This window comes from Varanus komodoensis, unplaced genomic scaffold (assembly GCF_004798865.1).
Source record: "Varanus komodoensis strain SLA01 unplaced genomic scaffold, ASM479886v1 scaffold32, whole genome shotgun sequence".
In the NCBI taxonomy this organism is placed as follows: domain Eukaryota; kingdom Metazoa; phylum Chordata; class Lepidosauria; order Squamata; family Varanidae; genus Varanus; species Varanus komodoensis.
Window position 1 is genome coordinate 12,258,407 of NW_025335798.1, and position 26,125 is coordinate 12,284,531.

The 26,125-nt window shown below is 42.7% G+C and overlaps 1 protein-coding gene across 3 annotated transcripts in view; it reads right to left on the reverse strand.

Moving 5' to 3' along the window:
- Nucleotides 1-7,151: 7,151 nt before the first annotated feature.
- The window catches only part of HEG1 (heart development protein with EGF like domains 1), a 69,404-nt gene continuing 50,430 nt past the window's right edge, over nucleotides 7,152-26,125 (reverse strand). For all 3 annotated transcript variants that reach the window (XM_044438296.1, XM_044438297.1, XM_044438295.1), the window contains 11 exons: nucleotides 25,748-25,864; nucleotides 25,143-25,262; nucleotides 23,106-23,197; nucleotides 21,835-21,893; nucleotides 20,598-20,758; nucleotides 19,284-19,415; nucleotides 15,056-15,098; nucleotides 14,676-14,713; nucleotides 13,751-13,838; nucleotides 12,876-13,050; nucleotides 7,152-10,888 (listed from right to left, as the gene is read on the reverse strand). In XM_044438296.1, the coding sequence (XP_044294231.1) occupies nucleotides 10,739-10,888; nucleotides 12,876-13,050; nucleotides 13,751-13,838; nucleotides 14,676-14,713; nucleotides 15,056-15,098; nucleotides 19,284-19,415; nucleotides 20,598-20,758; nucleotides 21,835-21,893; nucleotides 23,106-23,197; nucleotides 25,143-25,262; nucleotides 25,748-25,864 (1,175 nt within the window). In that variant the 3' untranslated portion in view covers nucleotides 7,152-10,738. The remainder of the gene's footprint in view (nucleotides 10,889-12,875; nucleotides 13,051-13,750; nucleotides 13,839-14,675; nucleotides 14,714-15,055; nucleotides 15,099-19,283; nucleotides 19,416-20,597; nucleotides 20,759-21,834; nucleotides 21,894-23,105; nucleotides 23,198-25,142; nucleotides 25,263-25,747; nucleotides 25,865-26,125) is intronic.

The following is a 26,125-nucleotide window of genomic DNA, read 5'->3' on the forward strand; positions in this document are numbered from 1 at the left end:
TGCACCGTTTCAGGCGTCGGTAATCAAGCAAAATGCTCAGCTGGCGTGATTTGGGGGGAGTGGTTTGCTTACCTGTGGAGACTGTAGTGGTGCTCCCAGTAGGGACTGTTGGAGTGCTTGTACCTGTGGTAACACAGAAGTGGACCATTTCAGGCGTCGGTAATCAAGCAAAATGCTCAGCTGGCGTGATTTGGGCGGAGTGGTTTGCTTACCTGTGGAGACTGTAGTGGTGCTCCCAGTAGGGACCGTTGGAGTGCTTGTACCTGTGGTAACACAGAAGTGCACCGTTTCAGGCGTCGGTAATCAAGCAAAATGCTCAACTGGCGTGATTTGGGGGGAGTGGTTTGCTTACCTGTGGGGACTGTAGTGGTGCTCCCAGTAGGGGCCTGTGAAGACTGTAGTGCTGCTCCCGTTAGGGGAGTGCTTGCGCCTGTGGTAACACAGAAGTACACCATTTCAGGTGTTGGTAATCAATGAATACCCTTAGATGTATGTGTGACAGAATGAGATGTTTATCTCTGGTAAGAGAAAGATAACTTTTTCAATGTTTCATAGTTAAAGATTATCTAGAGACTGTTTCTCCGGCATGCTGCCCCTGAGGACTTGTTCTGTTGCCCTCTTGCCACTGAGAGCCTCCCTTTTCTGCCCCAGTTTGTATCCCAGCGATGGTATGGGCATGATAACAGTTAACTTTCCTGAGGCTAGTGGCCCATCTTGCTCTCTTCCTGAGGCTCAGGTACATAGGCCCACTTCATGGGTATGGCATGCTGGGAAGAGTTCATTCAGTCAAGTTCAACAGGCTCAGTGCACCATTTTCAAGAAGGAGTACAGGGATGGGCCAACCCAGGGGAGCAGTCATTGTGCTTGGGCTGTGGTCAGAGAATTCTCTGCAGAGATCACAGCCCACAAAATATTTGTTTTATTAATGTAAAAGTAATTCATTGTGTGGCAGCCAGGTTGAAATCCTCATATAGCCCTAGGAGTACAAAATGTTGGCCCACCCTGCTTTAGAGCAATTTAATGCACCAATTTAATGGATAACAAGCAACAGCACAGGAAGTCTGGAAGATGCCAACGTTTGGAACCTTGCTGGGCTCATGCTGATGAAATGGGAAAGAGATGGAAGTAGCATTCTCCAGACTGCCTTTCTGCTTCAGGTATGGGTCTTTTTCACTGATTGAAGGAGGTAAAATATTTATGCCAACTCCAAAGATGTTGTAAATTCTCTCCCAAGTTGGGGACATATTTGGGGACCAGGAAGGTTTGAATCCTGTAGATCCGAGGCGTTTCCTGATCTACTGATTTGGAGCTGGCATGAGACATTGACATGCTTAAACTCATGCCAAGATCCTCTGCCATAGTGAGGGATCAATAAGAATAACTTCCTGAACTTCCTCTTCACCATTTATTTATTCTTATTTTATTTATTAAAAGCTTTTCTATCCTGTCCCCTACAGAACGTCTTGGGGTGGCTTACAATAAATAATTTTCAATATACTTATTTGCATGCCCCTTGTTGTGGCCCAGTCAACTGGTATGAAGAGCAGCAGTAGAAGACACAGCTGATTTGCTCACTGGCTCTCTTCTTGTTAAGCAAGTGACTGGTAGCAAAGGTGAGAAAGAGTGTGATAACAGGAGCAATTACAGTTGATAGCAAGTATGATGGGAGGGTGTGTTGCCCCAGGGCCTCACAGAGGCAGGAACAGCACTTTGCCACTCAGACAAAGTCAGCAACCTTCTTATCCATCCTGTTATTGCAGCTCTGATACAAGAAGGCAGTGAATGCAAGTATTTCTGCAAAAGCAGAGAGGGGGCCTCCTAACTTATGTGGTGCTGGGAGGCGATAACGTCGGGTGAAGGAAAGTGTTTTCTCTTCTTCTGGACCACCTTCCAACCTCAGGAATTCTGTGGCTCTCCTGGAGCCCCTTTATCCTGAAGGTACTGCTGATCAGTGGCAGATCAGCTAAGGGGAAAGGTTGCATCATCTATGGCTTGACAGCTGAAGAGCCTGGACTTTGTTGCTGCAGCCTGGGTTGGGTGAAGTGGGAGGAGTTTCTTGCTCAGCATAAAGTTTGACTGGAAAGGGAAGTGAAATGGGGTAGCCTTTTTCTGTAGGGCTTCTGTCATCCCGGTCAGATAGCCCATCTGACCAACAGTCAGCAAATTTTCAGCATTTGGGACATTCTGGGATTCTTTTGGTGAACCACCAAATCCCTGGCCTGAGAGTCTTCTTGCCTGAGTTGACCAAAGTGAAATACTGAGAATCCCAAAATGTATGTCTCTGGGGCTGTGTTGTAAGGCATGCTTCAGAATTTCCTGACTAACATGCCAACCTGCCTTAAGATAATACCTGGTCTAACACATAGCTTAGCCCAGGCTTTCATTGCTGGCTTGTGAGAAAAAGATATGAGGGTGGGGGAGCCACTGGCATGAACTTACACTCCATACTGGAGCTCTTTTCCAGATCCTGCACATCTACATTTACATTTGTGTATCTCACTGACACACGCAAGTCAAACCAGTGATAATACACTTTCCTTGTCTACTTGGGTAAAAATTGAATATTTTTTCCTCCCACTGGAGAAATACGGTGAAATTATTCCCCCAGCTTCTTTGCTCACAGATTGGAGAATTTTGAGAGGGCATTTGTGCCCAGCTGTAGTAAAGACTTTGCAAATGCTTCAGGTTCAAGAAAGGTGAGAGACAAGTGTGTGTGTGTGTGTGTGTGAGAGAGAGAGAGAGAGAGAGCGCGAGAGAGCGAGCGAGAGCGAGAGCGCTAACCCAGATTGCTTTGATTTAGCTAACCACCTTTTTGCCAAATCTCTGTGAGATCTTTGCCTCATTCTTGCTCTTGCAGGCTCATCCCTGAACCTCTCTTTTATCTGTCCCTCTTTCTAGCCACATCCTGGCCCCAGTTTGCTTAATCCTGGTCTCTGCCCTCACAGCCATAGCTCTGTCCAGCTCAGCCTAGGCTATCTGCATACCACCAAGGGACTTCATAAACTAATTTCTCCACCAATCAAATCCAGCACATGGAAGTTTGCTTTCTACATTTTACTCCTCCACCCTCATTTTCTTAGTTTTATTTGTGATATATCAATTGCTGAAATTGTGTTATGCTATGAAGTGCCTTTTGCTGGCCAATTTTCTCAAAGCACATTGTATATTTTGATTGTTGTATTAAAATTCTCCCTGTTTTGGAAGGGAACTGCTTGAGCACATGTTCCTATTCCAAGATGCTCTACTGCTAGTGTTAACCTAGGTGCTCACCTAGGGTGGCCTGTTTGAGCCACCCCCACCTCCAGCCACTCTGGACGGCCATTTAGAGGAAACCAGAGCAGCTTGGATCATCCAGGGTGCCCATTTTCCCAGTGCTTGGGAAGAACTAGCCCAAGAGGGCAGGTTGCCTCAAGTTAAGGACAAGAGGGCACCCACCCACATCCCCACTCCATGTACAGGAGCCAGCCGGCCCATCAGCTCATCCTTGCTTCAGGACATGCAATGCAGTGTCCTGCACTTATCCAGTACTGCACTCGAAGGCAGCCGGATAGTTTAGGGCCTGTAGCTACCTGAGAAACCTTCTTTAGTGTCCACTGAGATGCCCTTCTCTTCCCAATTTGTATTTAAAAGCAATTTTTAATATAGTTTCTTACTGGCAACTGGTATTGCTTTAAGGTGAAGGGGCAGCCTATAACCACTGCCATCTTAACTTCCCATGACTGGCTCTAGATGGGTTGCCCTTTGTGAGCTGCTGGGTGCACCTGCTGCAGCTGTTTCATGGGTATGTCCGACGGGGTTTCTCACTTTTTCAGGTGTGCCCGTGGGCCTAAAATATGGCCTACTCCTGGTTTAAGTGGTGCAGAGCTCTGTTCTCCAACACCTTACTGGCCCGCCACACCCAACATCTGATGGCCACCTCATGTTGCCTGATGGCAAAGCTCTTCCTGAGTTTGGAGAGCCTCTTCAAACTTTAGCTTCTTAGTTGGTAGTAATCAGTTTCCTGGATCCTTAAAAATAACTCTTGGTGGAGTTTTATACAGCTGTATGTGACAAGGACTTGGATGAAATGCAGGCAAGCTGTATCATGTAGAAGCAATTTGCCGCAGTGCATTGCCTGATGGAAGTGGAAGCCATAGCTGCATAATCCATGGTTTGTAGTTTAATTATTTCCTTACCTTATAGACAGAAAGATAGGTCCACATATCCATAATCATGCTAAACTAAGGGTGGTACATGTCGCCGCTACAGCCCCCCTCCCTCCCTCTTCTTTCTTTCTTTCTTTCTTTCTTTCTTTAGACTTTTATCCTGCTCCATTACCCATAAGGCTTCCTGGGTGGGTTACAATATACAATAAAGATAGCAGTGTAACAATACAATCTCACAAGTAAAACCAGAATACCATAGATCAAATAGAAAAGGCACACCAACCATTTTTAGTGCAACCCCTGTCAGCTTGGAAATTAGAGGGACCAGCAAAAATGTAAATATATATTTTCCAGTAACTGGAAATTTCTCATCAGTAGCTGCTACAAAGCACCCTGCACGCTCTCTGTTTTGACACCTGAGGTCCCTGGACCTCCCAAAGATTTCATGATACATTGTGGCTTCTTTGTTTGGCCTTTCCTGCTTCTAGTCTGAGTGCTTGGAAAGGATTTAAAAGTACCTGACATGTAAAGCTTCCCATTTTTGAGTTGTTAGAATTTTTTTAGGCCTCCCCCTCCACCCCACACCCCTGCCTCCACCACTTTCTTTTCCTTTTCTTTCTAAAGCTGGCTCAAAACATTTTGCGGCTGAGGTGAAGCAGCAAATGCCCACCCTTCCCACACCACTGCAGATGGATAATATGGTACAATGTGGCAATGAGCAAGTTGGCAGATTTGTCACAAGAAAAGAAAAAAGTCCAGAAATCGATCTTGCCCTAAATTACTGGTATTTAACTATCTTTTTGAGATGAATGTAATGCTTACCTTTCTCAGCACAGAAGGCAATCCACAGGATAGTGAGAAAGATACAGGCTTTCATTTTTGCAGTTGCTCCCTGCTAATTCTACAAGGAAGTGTTTTCTCCTCCCGGATTTGTCTCCTTTAGAACTCTCCTATGAGTACAGAGTTCAACTTTTAATTGACGTCAGAACCACAAATGAGTTATATCAATTTATGGCTGGTGCTTTCTTACACTTTGGCATGCTGTTAACACACTTCCTTATGTCCTGAGATTTTAAGCATGCTCCTCAAACTAATGAGTACCAGATCATGATTTTATTAGTATGGTATTAACCCCCCTCCCAGTTTTTAAATGTTCTGATAAATATTTATGCACATAAAACTAAGCACTTATATGAAAAAATGATGTTGCGGTGAGGCATTTCAAAACAACGTGGACGCACTAGTCCAGGGCAGCTCTTGAGCAACACATGCAAATTATTTCCTGGTGTTAAAGTCTCCTTTGTCTCCAGGAAGATTTTTATGTTTATTACTGTGAAGCAGAGCTCTATTTTTAGCAGCTATCAGATCAAAATGTGACGGTAGGTGTCATGTCATTTAAGACCTTGAACTTGGATTGAGTGCGTTTGATGTTGGTGCTCCATTATCGGCAATACTAATACAATACTGTTTTTGTCTGTCTGTTTACAAAAGGCAGGATCCAACAGGGACGGTCTTCCTCCTCCACTGGATCTGCAATGGCAAATGAGCACTCATAAAATAAACCTAACCACTGACCTGCTCTTTGCAGCAATGAGTTCGCTTGCGCGCGCGCGCGCGCTCTCTCTCTCTCTCTCTCTCTCTCTCTCTCTCTCTCTCTCTCTCTCTCTCTCTCTCTCTCTCTCCCCGCATGCGTGGTAGGTCCTATGAGGTCCTATTGTTGTGAGCTGCCCCGAGGCTTTGTTGCGATGGGGGCGGCATAAAAATGTTTTAAATAAATAAATAAATAGTATACCATCTCAAATCTATAAACTTATTATATATTATAATTATTATAATTACACAATTATAAACTTCTCTGTATCTACACAGAATCCCTGATCAGTGAGCAGTAAAGGAAAAAATAGAATTAAAATATGAATCAAAATATTTAAAATCAAGATTGTCTTTAGTAGATGCTGAAAACTAACAGTATTTTCACCTCTAGTACCATCCGTCATTGTACTTTGGTAATTCCTACCTGCAACTGTTTTCACAGCCCTGACTCATATCCCGTTTTCAACATGGATATGAATCAGGACCCTCTGCTGGGAGAAGTAGCTGGTGAGGAGGGAGCTGGAATGGAAAACTAGATGGGGGGAAAGCTTAGCACCCTCTCCTGTTTGCTGTTTCTTTTCTGGGAATTACATGCTGGGGGCCCACAGTCAAAAAGCCCCCTTGACACAGTAGCAATGTCTGCAGCCAGCAGAGGAGGGGGGTGTCCATGAGGACTCCCACACATGGTTCTGTGATTGTGCAGGACCCAGCACCTGTTTTTTCGCAACAGGGCACCCACCCCAGTGCTTACAGCCAATCATCTCTGGATTATTATACGTGAAAAGATAGCGCATTTGCACAGAGCACCCATGATTGGGCTTGCTTCTTTGTGGTCTCACTGAAGGCGAGAGAGAACTCTGAACAGTACTGGAGAGTGAGCTGGGCATTTAACGTTCCTTCTTTGCATCAGTGAGCAGCAGAGGGCAAAACAGGAAAGTTCCTTTTCCCTTCTCCTCCTCGCTAGTCAGTGTCAACAATACAGGGCTAGAGAGACAAGCAGTTTCATTTGATAGAAAGCAACTATGTTACCTACCCACTGTGATCCCTTGAATTGTTCTTTTCTGGGAGCTACACAGAGATTATATGCCATGGAATGGCTACAAAAATACAGTAAAGAATTTAATAAACAGAATGCAACTGTGCATTGAAATGTGACGTTTCCCTTTTCCAGAATCCTGGATTCAAGAATTCCTGTTACCTGTATAACACATATCCAATTGGGATTACTAAATATTGCCATAGTCACCATCCTGGGACTCAGTGAAGGATGGTATAGAAAAAACTTTTAATAAAATAAAAAATAGTTACCTGCTAATATTTTCTGTGCAGGCTATTAATAAATCTATTATTTGATACATTCCTCAGGCTTGCTTCAATTTGGGTGTTGTCATGTTTCACCAATAAAAACTCAGGTTCAGGATATTATTAATGCTTTTATTACATTTTTTTAATACTGACTAGAACGTCAGAGTTCAAACATGTTGGATGCTGGTATAAAAATAATCCAATCCTTAGAAATTATACTTTGGAACTACAGTACTGTATAATTAGTGGAGGCTGCAAATAAGATACAATCTTAAATAACACTGCATTGGAAAATTAAAATAAACGAACAATTCAGAAGTTATGTTCAGATATGCAAAGCTGTACTCCAGAATAATGTACAATAGAAGAATTGCAGGTCAACTGATGGTACATTCAGAGTCTTCATGAAGACACACACCAAGGTTTTATTCTTCTTGTTTAAAAGAAATGGTAGATCATATGCAATTGTTGATACTTTTTCTTTTTTGTAGTCCTGGCAAATTTCATTAAGAATGAAAACAAAAGAACTTAACTAGATTTCATTTAAAAACCAGCAAAACAGTTAAGAAATATATATATAGAGAGAGATTTGATTCTGTAAAATCGTTTTGTTTCAAACTTTCTACAGAATTATATAACAGAGATATAACTCTCTAATAAGCTTTGCAAGATTTGGGAGGTTTTCCTTGACATTCCATAGGTCTTTCTATGAAACAACAAACTGAGCAGCACTCATTATTCTCTTGCAAAGATATCACAATAGTATTTCACACAAATTATCTCAATAATTTAGTGAAAGCATGTCATTCAAACACATGACCATTTAAATCACAGTCTTAAAACACAAGTGCTGTGCCATGTGAAAAGTTATACTTGGTCTAATGCAAGGGTAAGCATTAGAGATGCCCCACTGAATTTGCTGCCAATATTCAGCAATAGCAAAAAGGAACAATGTTCCTTTAAAACAAGATGCAAGGGAAGCATACACGTTTTAAAATCCAAGTTGTGCTGCCAGGGGGTTTTCATTGTATCACTTTAAAACAAAGCTGCTCCATCTCCCCAAATTTGCTACCATCAGGCTGCAAAATTTTGGCAGCAAATTTGGCAGTGGGGTGCACCCTCTCATGAGCCCTGGGGGATGAAATTGGGACAATGGGATTCTACAGAGATTCCAAGGAGACATTATTCATAGTTTATCTACAATATAATGCCATGTTTATGGGAATGTAAATGAGAGAATCTTGGATTGCTGAGAATTCATTGTAAGTGCTCTCTAGTTCTGTACCCAGAAGTACATTTTCCAGGGTTCAGTGGGTTGAGGGAATGACTGATGAGCTAGTGTGTGTGTGTGACATTTTTCTCACCTGAACTGAAGGAACTGCATCTTTTGTATAGGAATGGGCATATTACAGTTGACTTTTCTGACCTGAAACTTGGGTAGTGATGCAAGGGATGGGTTGAAGGTACGCATGGGGATTTTGTGTATACGTCCATCAAACAGATGGCGGGAACTGTTAGTCCTGCTAATCTGACTGTTCCTACCATCTGTTAGGAAATGTGTTTTCAGACTGGATGCAACAAATATCACCATTTGCTCAGCATTCTGGACATGTTTTGAGTTGTTACAGGTTTTTTTTTTACCCCATAGAGAGCCCTTTTACATGTATGAATTAGATCAAGGTGAATGAACAACACTCATATCTATCTTTCCTGTCTGCAAATACAGGTTCTGCTTTGTGAAATAACTTTGGAATACTTTCACAGCATGGAGTGCTTTTTACAGTAGCAAACAGAACTCAGCACAGCCTGTGCCAAAATAATTGGAGATATTTCTGGCAAATGGCTTTCACATAACAAAATAGTTGCCTTTGGTGCTAAAACAAGACAAAACTTTGCTTTTTATATTTTGCCCTGTCCCTTTCTGCTTGTGGAGGGACATGCCATAGTTATGTGTATAAAACGTGGCTGGTTTACAGAATAATATCTTAGCTTGCCATATGATAAACAGAATCCGAAATGAATCCAGCTCTCCACAAACATCACAGGGTATATCCGTAACTGAATTCAGTTGACTAACCTGGCTAATCCCCTTATAAGAGAATTCGACTTAGCCATGCAGGAAACTGGCTATACTTTGGAATATCAGTGGAGTCACTGAAGCAGTTGGCGTGAGCTTAAGTGGACTCCAGGGGAAGGTGGAGGACAGGAAGGCCTGGAGGAATATTGTCCATGGGGTCGCGATGGGTCGGACACGACTTCACGACTAACAACAACAACAACAGACAGACAGGGGCAGACTGCCACTGTCATTCCCTGCTTTCTCTTGCATCCCTGGGCTCTTTTCTTCTTTCTGTTTTACCTTGTAGGGCTTAGCCCCCTTCTTGTTCATTTTGTGTTAGAAACTCTGGGAGACAGAGCACTGGACAAGTTAAACTGGAGACACCGATCTGGAATTCCTGCCATTCCCCAGACTAGAAACATTCAGGCATATTCTGCACAACCTGCTCAAGATTTCACTGTTCCTGAACTATAATCTGCAGACCTGTCCCTCGCCATTCACCCCGTCACCGAACCATTTATGGATTTGTTGCAATCATCACTCAGCCACACCTGCACCCTGTACAAAGGTCCTCTTCCTAGAACATCACACATTCCTTAGAACAGCCTTCCACATGCTGGCACCTTGCAAATGTGTAGGCCTGCAGTTCCCATCATTTCCAGGCAGCATAGCCATTCTGGTATCAAAGTTGGATCAGAAACTGTTTTTCCATCAGGAAATGAAAGAGGCAAAGAATTGTGGTTTAGTAACCGATGTGAGATTGCTTCCCAGTGGTCTTTTCCATAGCTAGCCGTCCTAAGCATTGCTGTCACCTCTGTTTTACGAGACAGCATTTAACCAACCTCACAAAAGGAGGCTCTATAGTATGAGAGTGGCAAACCTTTTCACTGTGAGATTAGTGGGGAGCAAAATTCCATGCTTGGAGAAGGTATGGGTGACTATTTGTAACAGACATGGAAAAGAATAGTCAAGACTGAAGGATTGGCAAACAGAGGATTACAAGAAACCACATTGCTACTGACTCAGAAGAACATAACCCAGTGTCAGGACAAGGCATGAGGAAACAAGAGAGCACATTCTCCTGGAGGAAAAAAAAGACCCTGGAATCTGGATATGGCATAGGGATCCCCTGACCTCAAGCCACTTACCCACATACATTCCCGCCATTTGGTGAGCTTGTCACTAGTGCCAATTACTAGGTACCTGGTGGGAGAGAAAGGGCTCCTTCCATAAAATGCATTCAAGACAGCTTTGCATAAAAGATGGGGATACAAACACACTAGTTATCTGTAAACACAACACACCCCAGTGGCATTAGTTTTTTTAGAGTGTCATCTACAGTGTTGGTTAGTTTTGCTTTAGTGGTGTATTATTAAATTCACTTTCTGTGATGCAAATAGTGGTGAGGATATGCAGAATGCACACACAGGAACTCCATGAAGCTTCCCGCTTGCCTCTCAGACAGGCATGTAAGTTGGTTTGGTCCAGGAATGGCTCTTTTCAGTGCTGTCCGAGTTCCCTTTCTGTATGCAATTGCAACAACACCTGAGCTGTCCAATGACAGTGTACCCAGGAAACAAGTAGCATGTAAAGGCCCATCTTCTGCTTGCCTTCCAGTCTCCTTACTGCAGTTCTTTTAGAAGTAGTCTCTTCTTCTGCTGTCATCACTAATGAAGGAAGGATTGTACTGCCCGGGATAGATGCAAGAATGCCGGGACCCAGGAAGGCCTGTATAGGGTGGATAGAGTCCATTTCTTTCCAGTTCAGGGTTCCTTAGATTGGCTGGCTAGAATGAAAGACATCCAATCAGAAAGGAGGGAAAGAATGATTCAGTAGTTACCATTTGTTCTCTATGGATATAAATATCAATACAAAAAGATAGCATTATGAAAACACAAGAGAAGGCAAAGAAGCAGATACTATTATAATTGTCTGTATTAGTTCATGGAGTAATTATCTTTACTTACTAATATTTATATACTACTTCATCTATCAAAAAGCCTTCAAGGTGGTGTGCAATAATTTAACACAATAAAACCTTTAAAATTTTCCTTTCACTTTGATTATCCCTTAAGGCCCTCAACCCAATTAAGTATCTTTGAAAGTACAGCCTTTAGAAACAGAATTATGCAAATTCTAGAAAAACATACTGTTGATCAACTGCTTGGTAATCTCTAGTAAAGATGCCAGTTTTCTCCCCAATCTTTTATTCATATAAATAAAGAATTGTGGGCCTTGAATTCACTGTCAGTCAGAGCAATGGGTACATACAAAATAAGCACATGCACTTCATATGCACACATGTAAGTAATGGGAAAGCCTCCATGACAGCTAATTCAGGTGTGGCTGGACCACAAAAAGAAAATCATTCAGGAAGTGAAGTACCTCTCGGGTTGGATCCAAACTCATCTTGAGCAGAACTCCATCACTGGAACACTCTCAAGGGCAAAAGAAGTGTGCTTTTTATGGGATGCCCCTTTCCCATGAAACCCCCTATGCTCCTTCCAAGTCAGCTGAGGAATTTTGTGAGGCCCTGCAGCACGAGTAGTGGTGCTGGAGGCTGGAGGGGGAAGGAGAAACTAGCAAAAATAATCTCTCCCATGTTTTATAGTGGACATTTCCATTGGATATGCTTTGTTGCTGTGATCCAAAGAAGTCCTTTTATTCTTGGACTAGCAGCTCTAAATCCAGCACTCTGAAGGATAAAAATCCACTGTCTTTGCCTAAAGTGAACTATGTATGTGTTGCAGAGCAACTAGGAGATATTTTGGTTTGCATGTCATGGTAGCAAATTATGACTTAATTCTTTAGCATGAAATTATCATTAGTGTTAGTCCCTAGGTCTTGAGTCTAAACTTGACACTCTGTGTTGTTTATGGCCATTCAATGTTAGGATAATCCTGGATTATAAACATCCTAGACTGTAGATATCATACCAACAACCTACCAACATGGAGTTTCTAGGTTGTTTATACCATTAACCTGCAATTGCTACTGAGATGTGCAAAGGCCCATTACCCTGCTTCAAATGACTACTTGTTCTTGAGCTCATCAGTCACTTCAGCCAAAGAGGACATGTACCCCACTGATTTATTTGCCACATTAGCACTTGTAAGTGCAATATACTGGCTTCCACTGAAACCAAGACTGTGAGAATCTGAGAACACAAGAGAGGCAAGCAGCAGCTTGGCTTGGGGACAGGGGTATAATGGGGACTGTTACATATACTATCATGATGATAGTTCAGCAGTATAAACTACCAACTCCATTCTAGTCCTCTGATTCTGGCAGCCCATTCATTCATGGATTGTCACTTTAGACATTTTCCAGCTGCCTTTTAGAGACTAGTCTTTGTAAGGCAGCTCACTTAAAAGCAAACCATAAAAGAACAATTACATATACTGTAGAGGGATGGGTGATCAGTGTTAGTTGGCAGCAGCAGTATACAAAGCTTGCAAAGAAAAGATGTACAACACATGCATCTCTATCCCCACTGATGCTCCCTTTACCATTTCTCTAGAAATGAGAAACAGCACCTATTGACTGGTCTTTCTCAAAGGAATCTAGTTACACAGTGCAGGGAAATTTCTCCATCTGTACAGTGCTGAGCTATCCAAAGTGAATCCCATATCATACATTGTTTCATCAATTTTTACTCTGTGCTAAACACACAGAGTCTTTCCTGTCCTTACAAGTTCAAGTTTCTGCACTATGGCCAAATATATGTAACATCCCCAGGCTTCCATTGAACAAATAAATTCAGGAATAATTACCATATAGTAAACATCCGTCATCTGTAATAGGTTTTTAGTGCTCCCATTCTCTTGCATTTCAATGGTTTCTCTGCCCCAGTCCTGACCTCGAGGGTTTTTAGGATATTCAGCATATGGTGACATCTGGAAATCTCCACTTTTGAATATGAGTTTGCTTATGTCATTTTTATTCTTCCTGAAAGGAAAAGACATTTATATGTACACCACATGAAAAGAGTGGGAGACTGTTGTAAGTCCATGGTTCTTTTTTATAACCACAGTGTTGTGTTACATTAGAACACTGACTTTGATCAGGAAAACCTGGGTACAAATTCCCACTCAGTTATGAAGCTCACTGGATGATCACAGAGCAGAACTGCTTTCTCAGCCCAAGAAGTTGCTTTTGTGAGAATGTAATGCATTCAGGGTGAAATGCAATAGTAATAATCCCTGCTTTGGGAAAATGAAAGAACGTCCTTTCAGATCATATTTAAATATATTGGGATTTGCGATATTTGCCTGACATATTTCCCACATATTTTTTGATGTGTTTGCTATGTAACTATGAAGCTTTGGTCATTCCCAATTTTTGTAAAATGTTTAGGTAACCTGACCTAAAGCTCAGAGAAATCACATGGTTAAAAAACATACACTTGAAAATGGTTAAAAAACACACAGACAGCCATCCTCCCCACCACAAAAAAATTAAAAGCCAGCTTTGTTTTCCAGTACTGCTATTTAATTTGTATTTAAGCAAAAGGAAGGAAGGAAGGAAGGAAGGAAGGAAGGAAGGAAGGAAGGAAGGAAGAAAAGAGAGAAGAGAAGAGAAAGAGAAAGAGAAAGAGAAAGAGAAAGAGAAAGAGAAAGAGAAAGAGGCCTTTCCCTCGGATACATACTGGCAGCATGTGACAATGAGAGCTATTCCCATAATGAGCAGAAGTCCCCCTCCAGCTGCCGCAATCACAATGGTGATAAGCTGATATGCTGAAACCAAACAAAACAGAAACAGGTGTTTCAACTACATACAGATCAACTTGGATGTATGAATAATAACAGGAAAATAATAACAGGAATCATCTCCTTGATTCTCTTTAGCTATGGCCTCTGAGATGGCGTGATGTGATGGAACATTTATGAAAGTTTTGATATGATTCAAATTCTTTGAGAAAACTGAGAAAAGAAACAGTTTGGCAATCAGAAGGACGGCTCAGTGACATCATAAAAATACATTATGATGTATGATGTAATGTAAAAATACATTAATAATTATGATTATTATAATGTGCTCTCTCCAGGCTGCCCTAAAACCAGTCCAGAAGCTTCAGGTAGTTTGAAATGACCATTAACAGGGAGTAGACATCAGCATGGGTTGCCCATTGATTCTGAGCATTCTGCTTTTGCTTTGATGTATAAATTCCTAAAAGTCATAGCTTCCAGTTTTTCACAGAAAATTTCCTTTGATATGACTCTTCCTACTCTGAGGCTCTACCAGTGAGGACCTGCTGAAGGCTCCAATTTATGCCTGATGCTTGGTTAGCCTCCACTAAATGTGGCACTTTTTCTGTTCCAGCTCCAGGAGTCTGAGATGCCCCCTGAAAGATGCCCCATATGGCTTCTTCCCTGTTATCTTTCCAGTGTCCTGTTGAGATTTCTCTTTTTACTGAGCCTTCAAAGATGCAGGGTTATTAGGTATTAGTTATGTGTGTATTTGTGTACACACATGCACAATTTTGAATTGCATACTGCTTTGGACAAGCATATAGAAAAGCAGCATAAAAAGCATTTTAAACAAACATTAAACCAAATGGATAGGATACTTACGATTCCCACAATTGAATCCTCCCAATCCAAATGGACAACTGTAACAGAAGAAGGCCATTATTGCATGATTTCAACTTCAAAGCATTAACTGACCCAGTGGGCTGGGGCGGGCCAGAAGAAAAGGTTCTCTTTTAGGTCCACCCCCAGAACCACCCAGTACAAGTTGACCAGTTCCTTGGGTGAGGCTCCAGCCACAATATAGCTGGGCAGGAACTAATCTGCACATGGCCAGCCTCACCAAGGAAGACTGCAACCCCCTTCCAGCCCTCTGGTAAGTGCGGATTCAGAGCTAGGCCCAATACCAAAATTATAAAAGTGCACATTTAGGGAGGGTGGGGATCCAGGCTAAGAAACAAAGATATCGGCATTCTATAGTTTACCTCACACAAGTGTCATTCTCAAGCCTGTATCCATCTTCACAAGCTAGGAGAAAGAGAGAGGGGGGAAATGTCCATGAGCAGATCTCAACAGGCAAAACCAAATGGTTGGGATCCAAAGTAAGATTAGGTAAATTTAGTGCAAACTTCCCCAACCATGCAGCCTCCAGAGGGTTGTGCTTGACCACAACTCCCATTATCCCTGGCAGAATGCACTTGGCTGTGGTGACAGGACAACAGGTAACTTATGCCACACATGACTGACTTCTTACTGGTAGTATGACAAATATACATGATACTTTTCCTCTTGCATTGTGGGTAACTATCAAAGTGTAATAGGAAGGAAGTCTGTCCAAAGAGAGAAGAGTGTGTGCATGAGCTAGCAAGTAACGAAGCAACTTTTGACAAGTGTTGTGGAGCATTTAAACCAGTTGACCAGTAGAGGTCGCGATTATCCACAACAGTGGAACAGATTAACTATGCCTCTTGGTGTAACTCTCTCAATATTTTTTCACCAAAAGCAGTTCCTGCTATGCTCAGCAGAGGAGCAGGAGGGAGGGGGTTTCTTCACCTGCTGCCCACCAGATATTTTCCTTTCAAAATCACCCACCCACTATTTGTCTACCTTTCTCTTTCTCCTCTGCACACAGAAAAACAGTCTGGAATGAATTTAACTTTGCTAGAGGGCAAAGGGTAGTAACCCCATTCCCACCTCTGCTTCTGCTCAACACGACATACTCCAGGCAGGATTCATATTCTGTGGAAACCTGCACTGAAGAAGAGTCATCAGGCCCCCAGAGAGAATCCCAGTTTGATACAGCAGCTGGAAGAACACAGTAAGGAGGCCCAAAGTCTTCTCTGGATCACCTAATGATCTCTCCAGCCGCATCCTGAGCCCACCCAGAGTAGATGTAGAAGTGCTTATTTCACTGTTGGGAGCCCACAGGTGGGCAACGAGGCTCTCTAGATGTTACGGCCTACAATCTCTTGTCCTGGGATCAGTAACTGGAAGACATCATAATGAGGAGCTAAGTGTGAACTCTTCCCAGCGTCCAGCACAGGTATTAAGTGTAGATATTTGTTAGGCTTAATTGCTGTGAAAAACTTGTGGGGCTTCTATAAAAGCACAAGATCACCTGCTATCAGGTGCTGTGAATTCCTCATCCTTGAAACAAGATGTTTTGCAGAAATTAACTGGGATAGCTGGTTTTTCTCTCACCCTCCTTCCCCTCTTTTCCAGGTAAGGAGGCTAGCTTGTATATAGCCTCTGAAACAGAGGGAGAGAGAAGCTTTATACAGTCTATGGCAGGCATGTCCAAAGTCTGACCTGGGGGCCAATTGCGGCCCGTTTTCAAATTTCGAGTGGCCCGCAGCCTCTTCTCCCCGCCGGCTCAGCTTGTCACTCATCCCTGCCGGCCGGCGTTTTCCCCTTCACCGCACAGCAGTTCCCACAGCTGTCCCCTACTGCCTCCTGCTCCTTCAAGGCTGGTGGTTATATTTCACCAGAAGATGGCAGTAGACCTGAGTCAGCACTCTCGCCGTGTGACCCTTGTGACACAAGGTTTGTGTGCCCATTTCTAAAATGGCGACTGTAACTAAAAAAAAGGAAAGTTGACAGTGAGCGCCGCCGCTTCCAGGACAAGTGGAAATTGGGGTATTTTTTCACTGAAATACGAAACAACTGTGTCTGCCTAATTTGCCAAGAGACTGTGGCTATTTTCAAGGAATTAAATATCAAGAGGCACTACCAGATGAAACATGCTAACTACAACAAGCTAACTGGGAATGAACGCGGCAAAAAATTGAAGGAACTGGAAGCTGCTTTAACGGCACAGCAGCGCTTTTTCACAAGAGCCCGTGAGTCAAATAAAATGCCACAAAGGAGAGCTATGAGGTGGCAACGCTGATTGCCAAGCACTGCAAACCTTTTACTGAGGGTGAATTTATTAAAGACTGCGTGATGAAAATGGTGGAGAAAATTTGTCCTGAGAAGAAGCAAGAGTTTGCCAATGTTTGCCTGGCTCGTAACACTGTGGTACGGAGAATTGAAGACGTTTCATCTGATATTAAGAGACAGTTAGAGGCAAAAGGAGTGGAGTCTGACTTTTTTTCGTTAGCCTGCAACAAAAGCACGGATGTATCTGACACCACTCAGTTATTGATTTTTTTGAGAGGAGTGGACAATGACATGAACGTGAGTGAAGAGCTACTTGACCTCTAGAGTTTTAAGGACCAAACAAGAGGAACAGATTTATTTGTTTCTGTTTGTTCCGCTGTAGATGACATGAAACTACTGTGGAATAAAGTCACTGGGATTATTACAGATGGCGCACCTGCCATGGCTGGTGAGCGAAGTGGATTATCAACCCTAGTCTGTAACAAAGTCAGCGAAGAAGGAGGCAAAGCTATAAAACGCCACTGTATTATTCACCAACAAGTTCTCTGTGCCAAATATCTGAAATATGATCTTGTTATGAAACCGGTGATGAAGGCTATTAATTATATTCACTCCAAAGCCCTGTGCCACAGCCAGTTTCAACAGTTTCTACTCAACATCCAGGCTGAATACGGAGATGTTGTGTATCACAATGAGGTAAGATGGCTCAGTTGGGGGTCTGCACTGCAGCGCTTCTACTCTCTTAGGGAGGAAATCGGACAATTCTTGGCAAAAAAGGGACAACCGATGCCAGAGCTATCTGATCCTGTTTGGCTGGCTGATTTTGGATTTTTAGTTGACATAACACGACATCTGAACGTGCTGAACATGAGCCTTCAGGGGCAAAATGCAGTGGTAAGCCAACTGTATTGACATATCAAACCCTTTGGGACCAAGCTACTACTTTTCCAAAGGCACCTGTCACAAACGCAGCCCAATACCACACATTTCCCATCGCTGCAGGAAATAATGACCAGTTTTCCACAGAACAATATGAGTGCGCAAATAAGGAGATATGAAGCAGACATCTCATCTCTGGCTGAGGAGTTTCAACAGCGCTTTCGGGATTTTGCAGCTATTGAAAAGGAGATCACGCTTTTTTCATCTCCTTTCTCTGTGGACCCTGATGACGCTCCAGACCACCTGCAGCTGGAGCTCATTGAGCTGCAGTGTGACGCCGAGTGTCGCAGTCGGCACCAACAGCTCCCTCTTGTCAACTTTTACTGCCAGCTGGATAAAGACAAGTTCCAAGAGATTCGAACATTTGCTAAGAAAATGCTGAGCTTGTTTGGTTTGACATACTTGTGCGAGAAGACATTCTTGGTTATGAACATTAACAAGAACCACATGAGGACGAGACTAAGTGACTAAGTTTTGTGCATCAAAACCACTGTTTTTGAGCCAGACCTGGCCTATATAATGCAGTCGAGATCTCAGTATCACCCTTCACATTAGTGCAGTTAAGTTATTTGTTTAGTCTTTCATAAAATAGTTCATTCGCATTTAACGTTAATGGTTCAAAGAATGTCAGGCTGAATGGTCGGCCCCCACACATTTTCACCTCACCAAATCTGGCCCTCCTTGCAAAAAGTTTGGACACCCCTGGACTAAGGGAAATGGCTATTTCTATTAATAGAAAAAATGAGATATTTATGAAATGTAGATAGCATCTAGGACTTATCCATATTGTTTATTTAGACAGCATGGGGCAGGACATCCTGAATGTTCAAAGAAAATCTTTTTATTTTGAACTGAATAGAATCTAAGAAACTTTAATAGAATAATTAAGTGGTTTTGAATCAGCTATTTACATTTTGGGGAAAAAAATCAGACTTTGTGTCAGCTCATTTGGAACAATGTAAAGAATTCATCCAACACTGTATGAATTTCAAAAAGTTATCTTTATAGCTCCCTGGGAGAGCAAACATGACAGAGGCAGAAATAGTTGCATGCTGTCATCTTTAAAAACCTAACTTTTCTCATATCAGACCCTTCCCTGACCTGCTCCCTTTTATTCTCTTCACTGGATCTTACTTGCTTAAACAGTATGCTGTATAAAAAGATTATAATGTTGCTGTACCCAGAGGAGGGGACAATATACCAAATTTCTACTGTAGAAAAGCCAGCACTGTGAGGAGGAAGCCTGATAAGCTATTAATACTTATTTGGTGGCCTGAGCTCCTTAGCTTACAAAGATATACAAAAAAATCACATTCATCTGCAGAAAAATCCTTTGATCTAAAATCAAAAGATTAAAGGTCAGCCCTAGCAATATTGCTGCAGACAGCACAATACCTCTGCATGAGTGATCCAGTTTGTTGTATTTAAAGTATCCAGGCTTGCACTGGCAAACTGCAATGCCATCCAAGTCCACACACACAGAAGTTTCTTTGTCACATTCTGGATCTTTGCGTTTACACAGGCCGCCTGTTGCAAAAAGAATATTGGAAATGTCATAACTTTGTTGGAACACAATGTACACCAAGCAGACTTGCTACTCATTTGATTCTTCTCTTTGGGATGCCATCATAAGGCACCAGACAGTACAATTCTTGCTCGTCTCTGAAATTAAGACATAACTGTGTGGTTTTGTTTCATGCAATGCCAACCAATCTAAAACCACAGCTGGGAGCCGGAATTTTTGGAATCCAAATTGACCTTTTCTTTTCAAGTAAAGCCATATGCTTCTAAGAGCCTTCACAATATATGACCCTGAGAGTCCCATTAATTTGTACTGAATTTGAGCAGTGAAAGGGGGAAAAAACTTAAATGTACAGTATACCCCCGTGAAGTCATAGTTCAGCATTCATGGCCTCAGTCTTTTGCAGAATTTTCTTCGCCAGCCAGCACCTCGAGATCGTTTTCTCCGAGTGGGTCCAAACCGATCTTCTTGCGAGCAAGGCTTGTGAGCAAGGAGATCAGTTTGGATGCACTCGGAGAAAACGATCTCTGCACACACACGCCCCCCTCCCCCGGCCTGGCCTGACCCGTGCCCCCCACCCACACTGCCTTGGCAGCCTGCGCCCTTCACTGGCACCTTTCTACTGCCCCCCCCAAAAGTTTGAGGACCCCTGTTCTAAGGCTTCTGGCAATGAATCTTTATCACATTCAAAAATCACGCTTTTTCACAATTCGCGGGTGCTCTAGGAACGCCACCCTTGCGAATTTCGGGGGACTACTGTACTCTGATAAACAGCCTGCTAATACTTTTTCTGAAGATGAACCTACGAAAGGTTATTTCTGAAATTCCTATGCATACCTTCTGAGACATGGGTCCTATTGAGTTCACTGAAGTTTACTCCCAGATTGGTGGTACAGGATTGCAACGCTCTCCTCCTAACTTCTACTTGTAATTTTTAAAAACACCTTTCTTTTCCATTAGCAGATCAGTCACTTGTCTTTGTAGATATACACACTTCTCACACATACTTCAGGAAGACTTGCAGTTGAGGGAGATTTTCAAGACAACTTCTACTCTAGTTGATAGTGGGGGCGGGATGCTTTTAGAAGTTTGCAGCAAAGGAAACTTTTAAAAAGCTGGGGTGGGGGGTGGAATTGTATTTAAAACCTTTTACAAAAATACCACAGTCCTTAGTCATTTAATTTTACCTCTGTGGAACAGTGTCAGATTAGAGAAGAACTGGCAAGTCTCTGTGGGAGCTTTGCAGGCTTGAATATGGCTTCGCAAAGTGCTGACGATTTCAGAAAGGTTGACATTGGAGACTAAGGAAAAGGTGCTCAGGACTGATACTTCGATGGTACCAGACTGCCTGAAGAAAGAGTAAAATATAAACTGCATCAACATTGTGTAATTGAGAAACCATTAGGGAAAATGGCACTGATGTCATATATATAGCACATGACACTAGTCTTGGCTCACTGCAGCAGATTAGAGGATCCATTTTGCCAATAGTGGCTCATTTCAAAAAAGGCATTTCTATAGATGCTAGAATAAAATGCCTGCCTGCTCCGAGCTGAGCCATTGTAGCACACAAACCCTTTTGGAATCTGTCTCTCCAGCATCCACAGACTTCCTCTTGTGCTCAAGCCCAGGCCTGCAAAGTGAACTGCAAAGTAAGAGGAAGTCCGTAATGCTCAGAGATCCCCAGCTGCACAACTGGCAACCTTCCCCATCAGAAGCGGGAGCAGCTGCAGAATGAGAAAAGGGGGCACTGCAAGCAGCCCTGCCAGCCACCATTCCCAGCGGCCAACCTTCTCCCCTGCTCATTGCTGCTGCCAGTGGAGGTGCACCCAGAAAAGAAGCACCACAGGCAAGCGTGGCAGGCACCCTTCCTGCTGAACAACCTTCTTCCTTGTCGACTGCTGCTGGCAGTGGGGGGTGAGGTGCGGGGAAAAGGGGCGCTGCTTGTGCAGCACATGGGGTCCATCCCTGGCGAGTGCCCAACAAGCACTGCACATGCCCACAAGGAACTCAGACTCTGGGCCCCTGCAAGGTGGACTGGAGTCTGGGAGACCAACCCAAGGGATCCAATGGACCTCATCGCCAAGCAGATTCCTCACACATCCCTAGTGGAACGGGGCCAGGAGATGACAAGGGCTGTGCTCTGGATCTAAGCATCAAAACAAGCCTGACTATGTTTTATCTGTCCAATGCCACGAGGACCTTTTGAAAAGAAGCACTCCTATTACACAGCATGTTTGCCGGGAACAAGATGGACACAGAGATCGTGTTAGAGCTTTCTGGTAAAATAAAAGCATTCGGAGCCAGCTCCAGGTTTTGGAGGACCATTGGGCAAAACACACTCAATGGGCCACCTCTGTCAGTGGGTGGGTTCACACAACACAATAAACCATGGTGGCTGTTGTGCTTCTTCCTGCTCCTTACCTTGATGCCTTCACAGTTGAGGTGTAATAGCCAGGCAGAGCTGCTAGCGAATCGTTCAGCTGAAGAAAATACAGGAAAAAGAGCAAGAGGATTTATTGAAAGGTTCTAATGCAGATTCCACTGAGAACTTTGAGCTGGGCAGCCACATCTTGCACCCAGGCTTGGCTGGGCAGCTGTCAGTGGCCCTGAACTGCCCCTTTCGCCTTCTCTGTGCCTGCCGGGTGCAGGGAGGCTCCTCTTGCCCACCAAGAACAAGCACTACCAGAATGAGAGAGGAGCTAGAGCCACTGTTGCAGCCACTGTGGGTGAGGGCTGGATTCATGCTGGAGCCCCAGGGGGCTGTGCAAATACCCACAGAAATCTGGGGGCCCCGCTGCTTCCATCCCTGAGTAACAGGTAACCTTTTACTAATTGTGTAATTCTGAATGCAAACTAAGATGTAAAACAAAATTGCCCTCATGGGTCAGTTTAGTGGGAAGGGAAGGGGAGAATGTAGGAGAGAAAGGATGACGAAAGCTCTGGGCATCAGAATGTGCTGAGAATTTTCCAAGTTCATGCATATATTTAAGGGACACCTCCCTTGTATTGTGGGAAAGCCAGACTTTCCAGTCTTTTATTTCTATTATAACCTTTAATCAGTTATCACAGGAAACTTGTATCAGGTCCTGCTTTGCCTAGACAAGGCAGAGGAGTTCATTTATCTGCATCTCTTGAGACTTAATCTTTTTGGTTCTGGATGGAGAAGGAAGGGACTGAACTTGGGACCAAGGCAAGTTTTCTTTCAGTGAGTCATTGCCCTGCTGAGGAGTGAGGTTAAGGCTCTCCCTCTCCTCTGGGGTTAAGTAAGTCACCAGACAAAAGCATCTTAACTGATGAAAAGAGGCTTTAGAAACTCAGTGCCGTAGTATTGCTGCAATGTTTTGTAAGAAGGGCACACCACAGGTTTTTCATGCTCCTGATGGTAGCCCCCTCACATTCAGAGTCTGTGTCCATGAAATCTGCATCTGGTGTACAAGAGTTAACTGACAACACATGTAGTAGCCATGTCATTCTGCTGAAAGAATGCTGATTTGAAGAGGTGAAATGTCATTATTTCATCTATTACAGCATGTTTTTTAATATGCTGTAAACTATCCTGAGACTCTAAATAAGAACAGTATAAAAATGCAAATAAATAAATAAGGCAAGCAAGCAAGCTAGCTAGCTATTCCTCATTTTATTATCCTGTTTTGGGTCCAGAAGTGGAGAATGAAATCATTTTTGACACTTACCATATTTATGATATCCTCTTCAACCTGATGAAGCTCTGAATACCTCCCAGTGGTGTTAAATGTTAATGGAAACTGGCCAACAAATGTTCTTACTGAAGGCAGGAAGATAGTTTATTAGTCAGCGGGAGGAATAGATTCTACAATACCATTGCCCCTATCATTCCCATACAGACACATGACAGTTCAGTTTTTATGCCAAAGAAGCCCAATTTTTCTATGAAACAGAAACTTTGCAGTTTCTTAATTTATATTTGGGCACCTTGTTTCTAAGAGGCAAAGTAGACATGACAGGACAGATGCATAGAAGAATCTCCTGATGTTTTCATCCAAATTAAAAACAGCTAACTTTTGATGAATCTTGGATAGTTCTATGCATTAATGGAAGCCATAAAATGTGACCCTTTAAGGATTTGTTTCTGACCAGCACAGCCACTGTTTCAATGGATAAAGCTTCATAACGATAATATTGTCTGAGGATAGGATTCCATTTTGGAAATATGCAGAATTGACACAATTTCAAATCTTCATTTTCATTAAATAATGAAATACCTTTTTTAATAATTAAATACCTTTTTATTTAAATGTCATTTTAATTGTTAACAATATTTGCTTATTTATCTGGCCAGGGCGACTTCTTTTATAACTTCTTTTATATCTGTTATTTTTTTTATTTATTTTATATTGTTAATTTTAATTTTATATTGTTATTTTTGTATTTTATTGTGTTGTAAGCCGCCTCGAGTCTTCGGCAAGGGGCGGCATAGAAATGTTCTAATAAATAAATACATACATACATACATACATACATACATACATACTGAACCGCCTATTCTTAAAAACAGAGGAGGGAAAGATTCATTTGTTTAGTTACACCAAGGAGGAGGAGAGAAGGGCCATGAATTTCAAGAACACTTGTCCTACGGCAGATGCTGAGTCTGAGTCAGTGGAGCCCCTGCGATCCCGCACCAGAAGCTGGAAGCATTGGCCCCCTGTGCAGCACTTAATTTTGCAAATGTATGAATGGCAGCAAGGAAATAAATGGACGTGCCAAGAACATTCTCGCCTAAAGGTTAACACATGAACATGGTGATCCTGTTTGGGGGGGATTTCCCCCCTTCCCTACCAGCTCTGCTGTTTGCAGCCTTCTTGTTCTGTCCCATTAAACTTATCCAGAGTCACTGAGAACTGCCGAGTCTGAATTGCAGGAGGATTCATGTGTGTGAAGTCGCTCCTGTACATGATTCTTCCCATGACAAGTGAAGCAGGTGTTGTCAGTGAGTGCTTCGCTCCACTAGTCACCTTGTTCCTGAGGAAGGCTGTTTCACACACACGGTTTCAATGCCACTCCAGATCAGACTAACCAATAAACAGAGAGGCAGCATACCAAGAAGCAGTGGAATAATTAGGCCTAAGTGCTCTGGAATGTCTAGATAAAGGAGAATTTACTGTACTGCCAAGAGTACTGTTCAATGACAGTAACACAGTAAAACTGATAAACTTTGGAGGTGTAAAAGTATCTAAATCCTGTGAGGTCATTTTATGTATTTATTTAAAATTTTTCTATACCATCCCATACTTAAATGTCTCAGGATGGTTTACAATGAATTAATTCTAAAAATAAAAATAACATTTGCCCAACATCCAGTGTTAAAATATAAACCCACTACTAAAACAAATTAACAGTTAAAAGACTGGAAGAATAAAAAGGGTTTATGCCTGATGTTGAAAGGAAAGAAGCATTGGTGCTAGGTGGACCTCATAAAGGTCATAAAGTGGCAGCATACCGGGGTCACAAATCAATAACACGAAGTTCAAAGTATTTCTGGTAACACAAACAATCTCTTTATAATGAAAGGACGTGAGATGTCCATGGCTTTATGTCTTATTAAGGGCACCATCCTATGTATGGCTGGGGCATGCTGGGAGTTGCAGGACTTTTCTTCTATCTGCACATGTGTAGAAGAGCATCTAAATAAGCTTATTGGATAGCTGGGCGCTTTTCATTTGTTGCTTGCTTCTTCTCCTCGGCCCTCTTACCTAAATTGCACTGTCCTTTTTCCATCTGATAGCCCAGAGCACACAAACATTGGAACGATCCTTCTGTGTTAGTGCATGTAGCCAAGGCCGGGCATGGGTTAGACATGCACTCATCTACATCTGAAACAAAAGACAGAAAGACCTGTAGACGGGCAATGTGTCCACGTGCTCATACGGGCCAAGGAGAAAGGAAGAGCGCTGTTGCAAAGGGTCGGCTCAACAGCAGCACTTGCCATATCAAAAGCCTGCAAAGGCAGACGGGCGTCAGGTGGGAGGAAACCTGCACCCAGCGCTGGCATAGGGAAGAAATTACAGGTACGGCAAACACAGTAGCAGAGGAAGATCAGAGCAGGTCAGGCACTATATAAATAGCACCACGATGGCAACCACCCTCTCTGACTCCTACAAAAGACTCGGGTCTGAATTACTAGCAGACTAGTTGTGGCAGTATTCATTTAGGCTGCCTCAGGCTTTCCACATGCCCCAATCATGTTCATTTCTGACCCAGAGCAAGATGATTTGCCAATTTAAATTTTGTTTCTTGTAAAGAGTTTTTCACTATTGTAAAGCACTGGTGAAAATGGCTGCCATCATTTCTCCTTTACCTGTACTGCAGTCTTCTCCTTGCCAACCCAATGAGCACTGGCACTGGAATTTATCTGTCTTGCCATCTGTAATGCATTTCCCATTATTATGACAGGTATCAGTGGTACACCCACTGGCTGAAAAATAAAACATTTGAAGAATTAAGTTAAGATCATCAGATTGCAACTCAATTCAGTTACCAAGCAATGCATGTATTGTTCTTAATATTATGTATCTTGTCCTGATACCTAGAAATATAAACTAAGCTTCAGGTGACGTATGCCATTGCAGTAGCCAAGCAGCAACAGCGCATAGTCCAGAACCATCCTATGCATGACTAATTCCCAGAGAACCTGCATAAAAATACTTTCCACTCATTCTGCAAGTCTCACTTGATG